The sequence below is a fragment of the Elephas maximus genome, chromosome 10, assembly GCF_024166365.1.
Source record: "Elephas maximus indicus isolate mEleMax1 chromosome 10, mEleMax1 primary haplotype, whole genome shotgun sequence".
NCBI lineage: Eukaryota > Metazoa > Chordata > Mammalia > Proboscidea > Elephantidae > Elephas > Elephas maximus.
The window spans coordinates 104,217,475-104,233,673 of record NC_064828.1 but is presented as its reverse complement, the minus strand read 5'-3'; the positions used below and the strand labels follow the sequence as shown (position 1 = coordinate 104,233,673).

Sequence of the window (16,199 nt, the reverse complement as noted above, 5' to 3'; positions counted from 1 at the left end):
TGCTCTGGTTGTCTAAAAGATGAGCTTAAAATAATAATAATAATAAAAAAGGACAGAAACCAAGGTTCCAGGCTGTAATGAATGATTGTCTGTATCTCTTTATGAACAATGAAACCTTCAAACACCGTGAGTGAGGGGTGTGTGTTCGTCCCACGCTCGTGTCTATGTAGGGGTGGGTTTTGCTAGCTGGTTGGTTGGTCCGCCCTTTCGCTCCTGATGCCGTCTTCTTGAAAACCTCTCGCAGGCTCTCTCCATGCCACGTCGGTAGCAGCCTCAAGAGTGGAGCAGGCACTGTCAGAAGTGGCCTCTTCTCTACAGAGCAGCGCTCCCAAGCAGGGGCCACTACACCCCTGGATGACACTGGCACAGATCTGGCTCCATGCAGGTACCTCCTGTCCCCACTGTGGGCCCTTCTCTCCCACCCCACCCCACAACCCACTCTGGGCCCAAGGCTGCAGGTTCCTCTGGGCTGTTTGGCCCACGTCCCCTTATCAGGAGAAATGGAAGCTTTTGTGCCACACACCAAAACCTTACTATACACCGAAATGTTACTTCTACTTTCCAGGAACCATGAGTTACTCTGTATCACCCCATCCCTCCCCTGCCTCAGTAGCCCGACCCAGGGCTTTGCCCAGAGCAGACATGAAGGAAAGATCTGCTAACTTGGGCTCTGACGACTCCCCAGGAGTGTACTGTGTGGGGTACAGGGCATGTGCTACAACAGGGGCCAGAGAGCTGTGCCCCCAACTTTCTTTGGGAGACAGCATAGCCTGGTATCCCAGACTCGGAAGTTAGGCAGACTTGGAGCGGAGTTTCAGCCCTGCTGCTTACCAGCTGTGTAGATTTGAGTTGATACCTTCATTTCTCAGCCTCAGTTTCCTCACCTGGAAGGTGGGGTTAATGACAACATCTGTCTCATAGGTTGATGTGCACAATGTCCGGTCCCTCCTGGCAGTAAAGTCTTGTAGACACTGGGAGAGGGGACAGGAATATAGATGACACGAAGACCTTTATCAAAGCCAGGAAGGGGGCAGCCTGTTTGGTGTCTTCACCCGCCTCTCTGATGGCACGCCTGGAAATCCACAGAGAGGCAGGTGGCAGCAACTGCTGAACTAGAGACTAGCCTGGAAAGCAGGTACAGTTGCCTCTCTCCTGTCTCACTTGGCTGTCACCTGGCTCGGCTCTGCTTCTGCGTAGCTGGGAGTCCCAAACACAAGTCCGAATGCAGACATATTAGTGATAAGAACCCGCCTAGACAGAGCTTCCCAGCAAATGATGGCTGTTGATTTACTTGTGTGTTTGTATTCCTGCATAAAAGGTAACATCTGTTCTTCAAGTTTTATCTGCAGAATCCCAACTGGGCCTTCCCAGGCTGGACTCTCTGGGTGCAATGGTGAAAGCCCACATTTGGCTGGGAAACACTCTTATTATCCACCAATTGTCCGTCTGTTTATTCCTTTTGTGCCAAGGCTAATTGTATGATGATACCTTATTTGATACCCTTGGTGAACCTCAGTAAGTGAAAACATGATTGTATTTACCTGGGTTTGGCGCATCACAGGGCCAAGCTCAGTCAGCCCTTTCTGTGTTGGCATCTTTAATTGAGCCATAACAACTACCGTAAATTAGCAAATTATATTCTTCCAAGCATAAGTACAAAAGAGGGATGATTCACAAATGTGACAATTGTTCTTTCCTGCTGCAGATGCTTGCCAGCACCCAGCCACTCACTGGGTCCTAGGTGAGCTGACTCTCGGGCCAAGGGAACAGCAGTAATGCCCTCCTCCACAGCTCTTAGGGACAGCCCAGGCCCAACAGGATTCTGGCGCCCGTCCTTCCTTGTCACCTTTGTGAGCAGTGCCTGCAGAGAACAGAAAGGGAGGGAGTGTGTTTCTGTCCTGGCCAGGTGAGGCTGGCTGAACTTGCAGGGCTAGCGTGGGAGTAGAGTCGTCTTTGAAATTGGGCTTGAGCTGTGAGCTTTTGAAGGGCCAACACCTAAAAATCCAGAAGGACTGAAGGCGATCCTTCTTGGCTAAACTCTCTCCCTTGACCTCACAGGCATTGCTTCTCTTGCATGTTTCTTGGAAGAGTTAATGAGCTGAGGGTCATGATGTTCCAGGAGAGCTTTGCTCAGTCCTTGCTGCCCTCCACTCAGTTATCCTGGGACTTTTCCCCTTCGCAGGGCCTGCCATGACTCTTGGAAAGGAAATTTTATACCTGCTTATTAGAACATTGAAGAGCTTAGCGGCCAAGATTCACTTTGGAGCTATCCTTAAATTTTTGAGTAACCATGTAAGATCAATTTCTCATTGCCATAGCCTATAGCAAAAAAAAAAAAAAAAACCCACTGCCATCGAGTCCATTCGATTCTGACTGCTCGCAACCCTGTAGGACAGAATAAAACTGTCCCACAGAGTTTCTAAGCCCATAAATCTTTACAGAAGCAGACTGCCACATCTTTCTCCTGCAGAGGGGCTCGTGGGTTTGAACAACTGAACTTTCAGTTAACAGCTGAGCACTTAACCACAGTGCCATTAACAGAGGCGTAGTGAGGGGGGAAACAAAGGGGAGCACTTACCCCTGGGCATAAGACCAAGAGGACAATGCCACAAATATGAAAGTTAACTCACTGAGGCAGCCAGACAAGAGCGGGAAGGTGTTTCTGCTGGTGGGTCACCACTATCAAAATCTATTCATCTTTAAATTGGATGGAGGACATAACTTAGAGATTGTCCCTGGGCACAGTTACCCTCGCTAAGCCCCTGGCCACCAGGGCTTCTCATATATGTATCTATATGTATGTGTATACATATATGTATATTCATATATATATATATATATATATATGTATGGGTCACAGAATCTAATACTTCTTAGACCTAACCAATCACTAATCATGAGATTAGTTTTCTTGGTTTGGAGACTTAGGGTCATATCTGGTGGGACAATTCAGTCAATTGGCATAACACAGTTCATAAAGTGTAAGTTCTACGTCCTAGTCTGGTGAGTAGTGTTTGGGGTCTTAAAGCTTGCAAGCAGCCATCTAAAATACAACTATTGGTCCCTACTCATTTGGAGCAAAAGAGAAAGAAGGAACTGGTCTACAGGACTAATGGTCTACATAAACCATGGCCTCCTCTACCCTGAGACCAGAAGAACTAGATGGTGCCTGGCTACCATTACCATATGTTCTGATCAGAACCACAACAGATGGATCCTGAGAGAAACGGAGAAAAATGTAGAACAGAACTTCAAATTCTCAAAAATCCACACTTACTGGACTCACTGAGACAGGAGGATTCCCTGAGACTGTTGCCCTGAGATATTCTTTCAGCCTTGAGCCAAAACTATCCCCTCAAGTCACCTTTTAGCTAAATAGTAGGGTAGCTCATAATGTAATGAATGTCACTCTTGAGTATTGCACTCTTCTAGAAAACAATCTACTTGAGACCAAATGATCAACATATACTCTAAAGCATAGATGAGAAGGGTGGAGGAAGGTGAGACTAGGTTAATGGGAATGGAACTACTAGAACAGAGATAGTGAGACTGTTGGTACAATGTGAAGAATGTAACCAATGTCACTGAACAATTGTTGAATGCGAACCTGTTTTGCTTGTGTATACTTCTACCAAAAATACAATATAATACTATTAAAAAAGAAAGAAAAAGAAAGCAAGTGGCATACTTTGCCTTATAGACTCAGTACAGAATATGCATAGTGCTTCTATGCATATAGTGCTTATATGTCCATGAGCAAATATGCAATGTGAATGAATGGAATACATTAGAATATTTTTAGAATTTATGCCATATTGACTCTTTCAAAGCCATGCTTTTAAGTCAAGATTTAGAATAATGTCGTATATTCCCGTAGTCTTTAAAGAGATAAATTCAGAAGAAACAGAAGGAGATTCCACTGAACTGTGAGGGTTTTGCCTTATGTGGTTTGAGCATTACTGCTCTGAGAGTTGAAATAAGTGACCACATTTATTCGCAATTTGTGGAAACCAGGTAACATACACCTCTTGTACGCACCATCATTCTAACAGCAGCTATTCCTGGAGATGCAAGATCAGTTTTACGATTTCTGCCATAAATTTTGCAAGTTTTAGATGAAACTAGTTAGATCCAGGCCTAACACCTACAGCTATAGTGTTTCTCTGGCATTTGGAGGCCTCTTGCCACGTGGTGGTTTTTTGGTAAGCTGAGTGTAGTAGAAGCTCGTGATGGGAGCCCATGGTGGAGGCGGCTCCAGATTTGAGGCTTGAAGGTAAGGTCACTCTGAGAAGATGGCAGATTTCCAGCCTGTCGTATAAGAGGGACTCTGGCTGGTTGTATGGCAAAGGTTCTCATGTATAGAGCGCTTGAGCCTCCAGCTACTCTGTGAGGCCCGCAGAGAGCACAGACCCCAAGAAGGCCAGAGATGCGTGACCATGGAGGTGCCCTCCCTTCCGTGTGGTGTGATCTGCTCTTTGGGCACCCTCCCCTCTGCACCTCCTCTTCTCCTGTCCTGAACACGTTCCAACCCCAGTTTCTTGGCTTCATCCACCAGAACACCTGTAACTGGCCTGGCGTGGCACGTGCTTGCTTTGTTCTTTGGTTTGTTGGGGCCTTTGTGACAGTTTTATTTATTTATTGAATAAGTAATACATGCATGTGATATACGGCTGCAAACACACAAAAGACATAGAGTTGAAAAGTCCCTTCCCTCTGGGCCTCAGTCACCCTTGCCCAAAGGCAACCACTGTTAGTTCTGGGAACCTTCTAGAGAGATGACACACACTGGTCTGATCCGTCCCCACCACCACCCTCCTCACAGGGTGTCCTGGAGACCATGGCAAGTCAGCACACATAAAGCCCACTCCTCCTGTTTAGCAACTGCGTAGTTTATACTGTGGTATACATAGTTTATAGTAAAAACCCATTCTATGGATTTGCCATGAGTTAACGAGCATTCAGTTAACTAACACTTAGATTGTTGCTAGTATTTTCCTACTAAAGACAGTGCTTATATATATATTTGTAAGGTAAATTCCTAAAAGTGGAAATATACTGTATTTTTAATTTTCATAAATTTTACCACCTTGCCCTGCATAGAATTGCACTGGCTTAAGGTGTGGTCAACAATGTATGAATGTCCATTTTCTCACATCCTTGTTAACATGGTGAATATCAGCCTTCTAGATCTTGCCCTGGTGGCGTAGTGGCTAAGGCTCGGCTGCTAACCAGAAGGTCAGCAGTTCAAATCCACCAGCTGCTCCTTGGAAACTCTATGGGCCGGTTTGGTCGTTATAAGTCCGTCTGCCTCGACAGTACCTGACAACAACAACAGATCTTTGCCAATGTCAATAGGTGAAAAATGATATTCCATTTGTCTGTTCACGTCTTTTGTTCATTTATCTTCTTAGGTACTGAGGTTTTCTCTTTGATTTGTAGACATTTATTATATATCCAAGAAATCTGCCCTGTATCTGTGATATGCACTATAACTAGTCCTCCTTCATTATTTTATTTGTGTTTTCTCTTTTTTTTTTCCTGCTTTTGCAAAACAGGTTTTTAAGAAATACATTTATCAATCTTTTCCTTATGGCATCTGAACTTCACACCGTACTTTGAAAGCAACTATCCATCTATATGATCTTTCCAGAATGTTTCAAGTATCTTCCAGTGCCATTTGTATACATATCGTCTTGTAGAGAAGGTCAGAAGCGGGTTATTCCGCCATTTTGCAGTAGGGGCATCCCAGGCCAGAGAGCAGTAGTAAGCACGTTGCGGTCTCACTGGGGCAGGAGTCAGGAGAGCTGAACTACAGCGTTTGATGTTTATTTCATCTCAAGACACATCTCCCTAGGAACCATGGAACTACTTCTTTTTTTATTGTGGTAAAAATATACATAACAAAGCTTTGGCAAATTCAGCAGTTTTTACATGTACAATTCAGTGACATTGATGACGTTATCATGCGGTGCCACCATCACCATTCTCCTTTTCCAGACTGTTCCACCACCATGAACAGAAGCTGATTGCGGCTTCTTCTTTAGAATACAAATCTCACCCTTGACCTTTAGGAATTCCTGCATTCCAAGTCTCTCCCAAACCAAGGGAGCTTCCTGGTGCCCATCCTTCAGTTTCCACACTGGGATGGCAGCTAAAAATGACTTTGCGGTAGGTGGTTAATTTCTGCTTGTTACTTGCTAATAATTATAGCTTTCACTTTGGCACCTCTCACAGTTGAAACCAGTGGCTATTCTTAGATGTGCAAGATCAGATTTTCTGGTTTCTGCTGGGAATTTAAAGCTGTGAGACTCTCACAAATTCCTGGGCCCTGGCTGGACCTGCCCTCTTCTTCCTGCCCCCACCAGGCTCCTCCCAGCCTCCAGGAGGTGCATCAGCAGGGCTGAGGGTAATCCTGTGGTGTGACCGCCGTGATGAGATGAAAACAGCTCCCAAACAGGTGGTGTGTGGGGTCACTGCACAGCGAGTGGCAGCAGGACACGCAGTGCCTGCTGATGGGTCAGGCCTGGCCCTGCACACGGTGCAGCCTAGGTCAGTCAGCTCCACCAGCCCTGCCCCTCTCCAGCCCTGGAGGACTTTGACTAAGGGTCTACAGTGTGCATGTACCTGATGGTTATCGAGCACTGTGTACGTGCCAGATGTTATTCCACTGTATATGTGCCAGATGTTATCGACATGTTTAACTTATTCAGTCTTTGTAAGGGAACTGCCCCATAATGTTTCCAAGGAGTGGCTGGTAGATTTGAACTGCTGACCTTTTGGTTGGTTACTAGCCATAGCCCTTAACGACTGTGCCACCAGGTCTCCCGTAATAACCTTATGAGGTGTAAATGCCCTTATTCACCCCATTTTACAGATAGAGAAACTGAGACACAGCCATCAGGTAACTCGCCTAAGGTTACATGGCTAATAAGTTGTTGTCGTTGTTAGTTGCTGTGGAGTCAATTCTGACTCATGGCAACCCCGTGTGTCCATAGGGTTTTCAAGGTTGTGGCCTTTTGGAAGCAGATCACCAGGCCTGTCTTCGGAAATGCCTCTGGGTGGGATTGAACTGATAACCTTTCAGCCAGCAGTTGAGCACTTAACTGTTTGCACCACCCAGGAATGCCAACTAATAAGTAAACCAAAAACCAAACCCAGTGCCGTCGAGTCAATTCCGACTCATAGCAACCCTATAGGACGGAGTAGAACTGCCCCATAGAGTTTCCAAAGAGCGCCTGGCAGATTCGAACTGCTGACCCTTTGGTTAGCAGCCGTAGCACGTAACCACTACACCACCAGGGTTTCCAACTAATAAGTAGAGAGGTCTAATTTCAAACTCAACCAGTGTGGCCCCAGAACCCCAGCTCTAACCCACGGTAGGTGCTCCTATGTTCAATTTTATATCCATATAAAGGTTTTATAAAAATAAAGATAACACAGCATTTGCCAGTTCAACATCTTTCACTACTACAGAGTATTTTTGAGCACCTGTTGATGTGTCAGTTGGAGCTAGGCTCTGGAGTGCAGAGGTGCTGGAGATAGATAGACGCAGCCCCCACCTTCATGGAGTTTACTGTCGTGAAGTAAAACAATTCCAGAAACACTTCACACCCGTGCCAAGTGCCAGGAAGGAGCACTGCAGGGTTCCCTGAGAACTGGTCACCTAATGGGGGAGCCAGAGTAGCTGGGGCACATTTGAGCAAAGACCTGAAAAGCCATTAGCAGTTGGTTGGCCCACAATGGTAAAGGCAGAGGAGGCACAGGAGATGGCTTGTGGGAGTGCCTGTAGGGAGCTCTGAGTGTTGGACAAACAGATGAAGCCCCAGGGCTTAACGCCTAAAGAGCAAGCGGTGAAGGGGCCCAAGGGGAGGCAGAAGGGCCTGGGTAGGATCATGCCAGTGCCCCTGGCAGCCACGCTAAGGTCTTTGAACTTTAACCTACAGCAGTTGAAGAACTAGCCAAGGGCTTCAGGCAGGAGAGTGAAAGGATCAGAATGAGGTTTTTAAAGGGTTACTCCAGCCAGCTTGAAAGTGGGGTGAGAGGCCGCAGGAGTGGAAGCAGGAGGAGAGTTAGCGGTGTTGGCCCATGTGATGGAGAGCAGCTTGGTGTTCATTGGCAACAAGGGAGGGGGAGAGAAGTGGACACTTAAGGCGCATTTTCAAGGTGGAACTGATGGGACTTGTTGATGGATCAGATATGGGAGTGAAGGAAAAGGAAGAATCAAGGAAGACTCATGTATTTTGTGCATGAGAAGATGGGTGGATGGCGATGCCGTTTCTGTGGTGGGGAAGCTGGGGGAAGAATTGGTCTTAGGGTCAGGGAGGAGAAAAATCCGGAGTCTTGTTTGAACTTGTAAGTGTCAGATGCTGAAGGCCATTGAGTAAAGGTGCCAAGAAAGCAGCCGAATGTTCAAATCTGCATTTCAGATTTGGGCTGGAGATATAAGTTAGGGAGTTGGGATTTAAAGCCAAGGGGTGTGATGAGAAGGCCTGGGAAAAGAGTGCAGATGGTGTGAAGGACAGGGCCATGACCGAGCCCCTGCCACATTTAAAGTTTGGGGAGGAGAGGAAAAGCCAGGTTCGCTGAAAGAGAGTGGCAGCAAGGCAGGACAAACCAGGAGAGGTGGTGTCATGGTGCCAGAGGTATGCAAAAGGAGCCTGTGCAGTACAGTCAAGAGCTTGGGTTCTGGAGTCAGACTCATTGAAATCCTAGCCCCACCATGTAGTGGCAGTCTGTCTGCCAGGATAGGTTTTCCTTGTCCCTCTGAGCCGTAGTGTCTTCATCTGTGAAATGAGGTGAGCCATAACAATCACACAAGATAATGCATGTGGCAAGCTCTCACTATTAAAATAACTTTTCAAGGAAGATGTGACCGGTAAGAAGTGCTGCTGAGAGGCCGAGTAAGGTGGAACAGAGGCGTTTGTTGGGTTTGGCATAGGGGAGTTGGTGGCCATGATGAGACCAGTTGCAGCGAGTAGCAGAGGTAGAAGTCACACTGGTGTGGGGTGCAGGGCGACGGCAGGTGAGGAAGTGGAGATGGTGAGGGTGAACAACTCGTGTTGCCTGCAGGCCCTCCCGCTACATGGAGCAGAGTGGGGAAGTGGGAGGCTGGGGAGGAATGTGGGGTGAAGGGAGAGAACTAGGACCCAGGGAGGGGTTTTAAAGATGGCCGATACAGAAGCGTGTTGGTCTGCTGATGGGGAGGATCAGGAGAGAGCAGGGGTGCGTAAGGTATGAACTCCTCAAGAAGGCACGAGGGTCACAGAGGGGGTGGCCCTCAGTTACCACAGATGGGACGCAGAGGGAGTGGCACAGAGGGCACAGATGGACTTGTCAGTGTGGGGGCAAAAAGAGGTTCACAGTCTGCTCTGGTGACTTCTGTATTCTCTTTGGATGACTCGTCAAGGTCTGCTAAGGAGGTGGGGAAGGATGAGGACTCTGGAGATCAGCTGGGTAAAGGCCTGGGAGGGATAAAGTGTGTCACCAATGCAGCTAGGGGCTGAGGGGCCAGCCTCGCTCTCCCAACCTGCCCCTGGGGAAGGGGCCATTCTTGACAGACTGACACAGCCAGACACAAACTGGGAAATAAATGCCAACTGTGCAGCCCAGGCCCTGGAGAAGAAATTTGGCCAGGCCCTCGGTGAGTACAGGACCTGGGCTGTGTTCATCTTGGGGACTGCAGGGCCTTGCTTAGGGCCTAGCCCAGAGATGCTCGGTAGGAGGACACATGAAAACAGTCAACTCTTCCTTTCCCTGTCCATCCTTCCCCAAACAAAGAACAGTTCCAGTGAGAGCTGATAAGGACGAAGGCCTCTCCTAGGCCTTGGTGACTTGAAAGGGTGACAGGAAGCTTGCCCGGACACATGACCCCTTTCTCTTTGGCTCACACGCTGAATTTTCTGTGAAAGAACGAATTCATGACAACACGGAAGACACGCTCGGGGAGCACCTTGAGCTCCTGGCAGACAACTGCATCCTCCCCAGGGGGACTCCTCGGCCGCCACGGGCAGGGTTGCCCCAGAACCAAGTTGCTGAGGCTTGTTTCCCAGCACGAGCCATTCTCTGTAGTGAGGCAGAGTTTGGGTAAAGAAGATGGCTAAAGGAGATGGTTTTGAGAACAGTCCCTTGCCGCCTACCTGAAGTCCTCACATACAAGGCCAGGAAATGCCTGGTGCCACGTGAGTGTTATCCCTTCTTCCTGCTCCGTCAGCTCTCAGGTGGCACAGAGGACCTGACAGTGAAGGTTTACAGTTCTTGGGGCTGCCTCTGCACTGCACGTTTGTACAAGAGTGGAAAGGTGTCCCCTCTGCGTGGACTCAGTCCCGAAGGAGCAGGCTTGGCCAGCAGAAGATGCCTTTGTGAGAAGAAACGCCTCCCTCGCATTCCTCAGGCAGACGCAGCCCTGCGTCAGGCTCACAGCCTACCAGCGGAGTCCAGGCTAGGTGTCAGCCCCCCTTGGCCCAGTGCCTTTGCACAGTGTGGGCCCTGTACATCTCTGAGCCTGAGGCCAGCACATCTGAGCCAATTCTCAACCTTGCAGCTGACACGAAGCAGGGGTTTGACGGCGTTAGATGGGTGAGTGAGTGAGGAAAGTGGCCTATGTGGGATTGTGGTGCAGTCAGGTCCCCAGGCAGGAATGCCCCTTCACCTGGAGAACAACAATCCTCAGGCCTCAGGACCTCGCAGCGTTTATAGAAAATACCAGTTGTCAAGTCGACTCCAACTCGTGCCGACCCCCCATGTGTTAGAGTAGAACTGGGCTCCATAGGGTTTTCAATGACTGGTTTTTCAGAAGTAGATCACCAGGCTTTTTTTCTGAGGCACCTCTGGGGGGACATGAACGACCAACCTTCCAGTTAGCAGTCGAGCACATTAACCGTTTACACCACCCAGAGATCTCTCCTGGCAGCATAGCTCAGCCCTTTTCAGGTCATATCTTTAGTTTGGTTTGGCAAAAAACCTTCTGGGTACAAGGCAAAGTTAGGGACATGGTGCATTGCCAAGACGAACCACCCTTGACCCCTCCCCTCTACTGGAAGAGACAGCACTTTCGCCGATCACTGTGATACAAGGCCAGCTGGGATGAGGGCCTTCCTAGAGAGCTCGGGTGGAGGAGAACGGAGTGTGAGAGATGGTCCACCCCAAGGCTTCAGGGGAGTCCTGTGCAGAGTGGGGTTCAGTGGCACCTAGAGAGGAGTGCTGGCTCTTTGATGAATGGCCACTCAGGGAAGGCACTCCGGGTGAAAGGGGTGCACAAACAGAGGCACAGAGAAGTTGGAAAGGCAGGGCCTTGATTTTGAATGTGATACAAAAACATGTGGGCTATGTTCAGTTTGCAATGGGGAACCATTGAAGCTTTGTGAGCAGAGGGGGATTGTATTTCCAACATTTTTCACCCCAACCAGATGACAAGGACAAACCAGGGGGTTCCACAAAGGACTGTCCGAGCATTATCAGGCCTCTCAGATCAAGATTACAGCTGTGAAAACTCTATGGGGCAGTTCTGCTCTGTCCTGTAGGGTCGCTATGAGTCGGAATCGACTCGACGGCAATGGGTTTGGTTTTCGGTTTATCCCAAATTGCAGGACCAGGCAGTGTTTTGTTCTATTATACACTGAGTCATTATGAGTCGGAATCAACTCAACGGCATGTAACAACAACAAATCCCAAATCGCTGACCTTCCAGTTGAAAGGTAGCACCCAGCACAATAAAGTACCTGCATGAGCAAGCCGAGAATGTGGCACCCACAGGACAAGCTGCTGGGACAGAAAGAGCCCCAAGAGGTCAAGGTGAGCAGGCTCAGGTCCTTCTCCCAAACTCATCAATCAGATGGGAATGGGCAGAGGGCTGGGAGAGAAGCCAGGTGTGTGGCTGTAGCAGATGAGACCCTGACAGAACAAGAAGCAAAGATTGGAGGGTCCCCTAGCAAGACGGTATGGGATAGAGTGATGATAGAGATTATACAAGGAGCTATGGGAGCATGGAGGAGGGGGCTAGTGACCAGGGGCAGGGGGACACTCGGGAGACCCTCTTCTGGTGAGACAGTGGGTTTTTTTTTGAGCTGTGGCCTCCCAAGAGAGAAGGCTTCCCAAGCAGCACCAGCTCATAGTAAATACCTGTGTGGCGTCCTTTTCTCCTAGGACCAGCTGTGTGCCTGAGCAGAGAAGGACACCTCTGAGTGAGTTCAGGGACGCTAGGAAGGAAGTTTCAGGAATCCTTTCCTCTTCCTGCCCAAACCCTATCCCAAACTAGTTAATTAATGCCAGACATCCCACCACTAAAGTTTATTCCTGGAGCCTAAGACTTGTGCCCATGAAAATGTAATTTCCTCTTAAAGTGGAATGCCTGTGTTAATGCATTGTCTGAAACAAGCTGGGGCAGAATGGGAAGGCTGAACCTGGAGCCCTGAGACCTGGCTCCACCAAACCCACTGACTTCGCCAAATAGAGCTGCGGCACTGAGATGAGTCACTCGACCTCCTTGAACCTTTGCTTCCTCACTCTGCAGTCTCAGAGGGGCGAGGCTGGACAAAAGCATAAATCCCCACCATGTTCAACTCACTGTGAGCTTCCTGTGTGGATCATAACAAATTATGGATAACATTGCAGAGAATGGGAATTCCAGAACACTTAATTATGCCTGTGAGGAACCCATACATAAACCAAGAGGTGGTCATTCGAACAGAACAAGGCGATACTGCGTGGTTTAAAATCATGAAAGGTGTGCATCAGGGCTGTATCCTATCATCATACTTATTCAGTCTGTATGCTGAGTAGACAATCCGAGAAGCTGGACTATGTGAAGAAGAACACGGCATCAGGATTCAAGGAAGATTAATTAACAACCTGGAATATAGAAAGCGAAGAAGACTTGCAGCACTTGCTGATGAAGATCAAAGGACTACAGCCTTCAGTGTGGATTACCCTTCAACATTAAAAAAATCCTCAGAGCCGGACCAATGAGCAACATCATGATAAACAAAGAAAATATTGAAGTTGTCAAGAATTTCATTTTACCTAGATCCACAGTCAACACCCATGGAAGCAGCAGTCAAGAAATCAAAAGGCACATTGCAGATTTGCTCCAAAAAAATCTCTTTAAAGTGTTAAAAAGCAAAGATGTCACTTTGGGGACTAAGGTGAGCCTGACCCAAGCCATGATGTTTTCAGTTGCCTCATATGCCTCCAAAAGCTAGACAGTGAATAAACAAGACCAAAGAATTGATGTCTTTGAATTATGGTGCTGACAAAGAATGTTAAATATACCGTGGACTGCCAGAAGAATGAACAAATCTTTCTTGGAAGAAGTACAGCCAGAATGTTCCTTAGAAGGGAGGATGGCTAGACCTCGTTTTACATACTTTGGGCGTGTTATCAGGAGAGACCAGTCCCTGGAGAAGGACATGATGCTTGGTAGAGGGTCAGTGAAAAAAAGGAAGACCCTCCACTAGATAGATTGACACAGTGGCTGCAACAATGGGCTCGTACATAGCAACGATTGTGCAGATGGCACAGGATCGGGCCGTGTTTCGTTCTGTTGTACATAGGGTCACTATGAATCAGAATCAACTCAACACCACCTAACAACAATAACAACATGGGCTTCCACCATCATGTTTGGTCCTTACCACTGCCCTTGAGAGATGTGGCCCCCAATCGACAGGTGAGCAGATCCACACACAAGGCCCAAGGGCAGGAACCAAATCCTCTGAGTTCTTCTCTTTAACCTATGACTTGCAAACTGTGTACCCTACAGCTCTGTGGTGCCTGGATGCAGGTAGAAGGAGATGACCCAAGAGGGAAGCCAAGCTGCCCACTCTTAAGAATCCTTTTGTATATCAGGGTAAGATCGCTATGGAGAAAAGGTTCCATTAGGGGGAAATGGTTTGGGAATCACTGCAGTGCATTGTGCCCTGTGCTCCTTCCGTTTGAGCTTAAAGCAGAAGGACTGGGGCAGCCCTAGGTCATGTGTTTGTTTGCCAACATCCACCCTCAGGAGCACAGGCGTTATATCAGTGCCACCGGTTTCCTCCTATAGCGCCTGTGGCACTGAAGGACGTTCTCTGGAGGCCTGAATTCTTCCTTCTGCCGTAACGATTATGACTGCTTTTTCCATCTCATCATGTGACAAGACCAATAGCATCGGACTGTGCCTCACGAAAACTCAGCGATGGGCAGATACTGGTATCGTATTTGGTCTCATGAAGGACCCTTACAGAACAGAATCACAACAGAGTCAGGCATGTACATTGCTCTGTTGGTATTGTTTCTTCAATTCTTGTTATAAAAACTCTAGAAGCATTCAGGTCTCACTCTCCCAAATCGGCCTTTTACATAGTAAGCTAGATGGGAGGCTCGGTGCTCCTTACCACAACAGCTCCAGGCCCTGGGCATCTTGGAAATGTGCATTCACTTACCCCCAAAATGGAAGCAAGTCAGGAGCCAAGTATACAGTGAGAGGAACGTTCTGTCCAGCTCTCCCAAGCAGTGGCCACACTCGGGTAACCTAACACCACAGTGGGCACACATTTGACTCTTTCTGGCGAGAGCGTCGAGAGAATTATGTTACTGAGAAACATCAGACTGCTCTGATGGAGCCACCAGGAGGGTGTTTACCTCCTAGGAGGGGCAAGATTTCACCTGGGCACAACCCGAAGGATGAATAAATGGTACCTTCGTTCCTGCCGAGTCCCCCGTGTGTAGTAGGTGCTCAATAAGTGCCTTTGGCGTTGAGTCTCCTGAGAATGCAAGGCGAAGCATTTTGGCATTGCCACCTGTAGGGCTCAGCATGTTGTATTTGATTTGCCCAAGTTTCCGTGTCTGTGAGAGTCGCTTGGGACACTCCCAGTGCTTTATTCATGGCTCTGTATTGGCCTGGGAAGTCAGTCATTGATGTTAATATGAGCACCAGAGAGGTGAGGGTGTTTGAGGAGAGGGGCCCACCAGGCTGATTGGGGTTGCAAAGCCAGCAGTGTCAACCCTGACCACAGCCATGTAACACGCCCTGCCATTTCCCAGTCTGGGCTTGAAGCTGGAGGTGTGGGGATGGAAAGGCGAGTCTGCAGCAGAGCCTGCCCTTGGAGAGTTTCCTGTCCAGGACGGGAGCCAAGACTCCCACGAAAATACTTCTAGTGACACAGGCCATCAGAGATGCAGAGGATGGGGCCCTCTCTCAGCTGAGGAGAGGGGGGTGCCTGAGCTGGGCCTCAAAGGAGGCTGGGGGTGTCAGCATCAAGAGCAGAGGCACCAGAATAAACAAAGGTATACAGAAAATGGCAAGTAGCTTCTTATGGCCAGGGCCCGGGTGGGGCAAGGAGCAGTAGGTGCCCAGACTAACTAGCCGGTGAGGTCAGTGGGGCCAGTGAGAGGGCTCTGAATACCACCCATAGGAATCTGGGGGTTATTTTAGGGCCGAGGAGACACTGGCCACGGTGGAAGATGAGAGCATGGGCCCCTGGCCAGCCCGCCTGGGTTCTAATCCTGGCTTATTTCCCTGGGACCTTGGGCAAGTTGCTTAGCCTCCTAGTACCTTAGTTCCCTCATCTGTACAGTGGGGATAATATTAATAGTGTCTACCTCATTGGATCACTGTGCAAATAAATGAGAGCAATTCCTTGCACAAAGCTTGTGTTAATGAGTGTTAGTTACTGTTATTATTGCTGGTAGCACTCACTTATTCAATTCATCCATTCATTCGGCAGGTCTTTAATGGACTTGGACTACGTGCTGGGCACTGTGCTCGTCACCAGAGACACAGCAGTGAACAGCACAAGCTGCCCTCATGGCTCACATTCTAGTGAGATAAAGAAATAAAATAGGCCCATCAGCTAGTAAAGCATTACCTGTTACCCATTGGCATCAAGTCAATGTCAAATCAATTCCAACTCATAGTGACCCTATAGGACAATAGAACTGCCCCACAGGGTTTTCAGAACTGTATATAATCTTTACAGGGGCAGACTGTCACATCTCTCTCCTGAGGAAGCATTAGGGGGGAAAACAGCAGGGAAAGGAAGGGGTTGTGTGGCACAGATGGGGACGCACACGTTTAAATGGGACACCCGGGCAAGCCTCACTGGGAGGCCATTTAAGGAAAGACTGAGGCGGTGGGGGGTGAGCACCGTCGGAGCTGCATGCCCGCGGAGGGAACCGCAGACGAGAGGGCCTTAAGGAAGGATGTCTCTTAGCAGGTGGATGGC

The 16,199-nt window shown here is 48.5% G+C and overlaps 1 protein-coding gene across 6 annotated transcripts in view; it reads left to right on the top strand.

The window, feature by feature from the left end:
* The window catches only part of TTC7B (tetratricopeptide repeat domain 7B), a 312,432-nt gene that overhangs the window by 253,866 nt on the left and 42,367 nt on the right, over positions 1-16,199 (top strand). For all 6 annotated transcript variants that reach the window (XM_049898916.1, XM_049898913.1, XM_049898918.1 and 3 more), the window contains one exon: positions 245-385. In XM_049898916.1, coding sequence (XP_049754873.1) covers positions 245-385 — 141 coding nt within the window. The remainder of the gene's footprint in view (positions 1-244; positions 386-16,199) is intronic.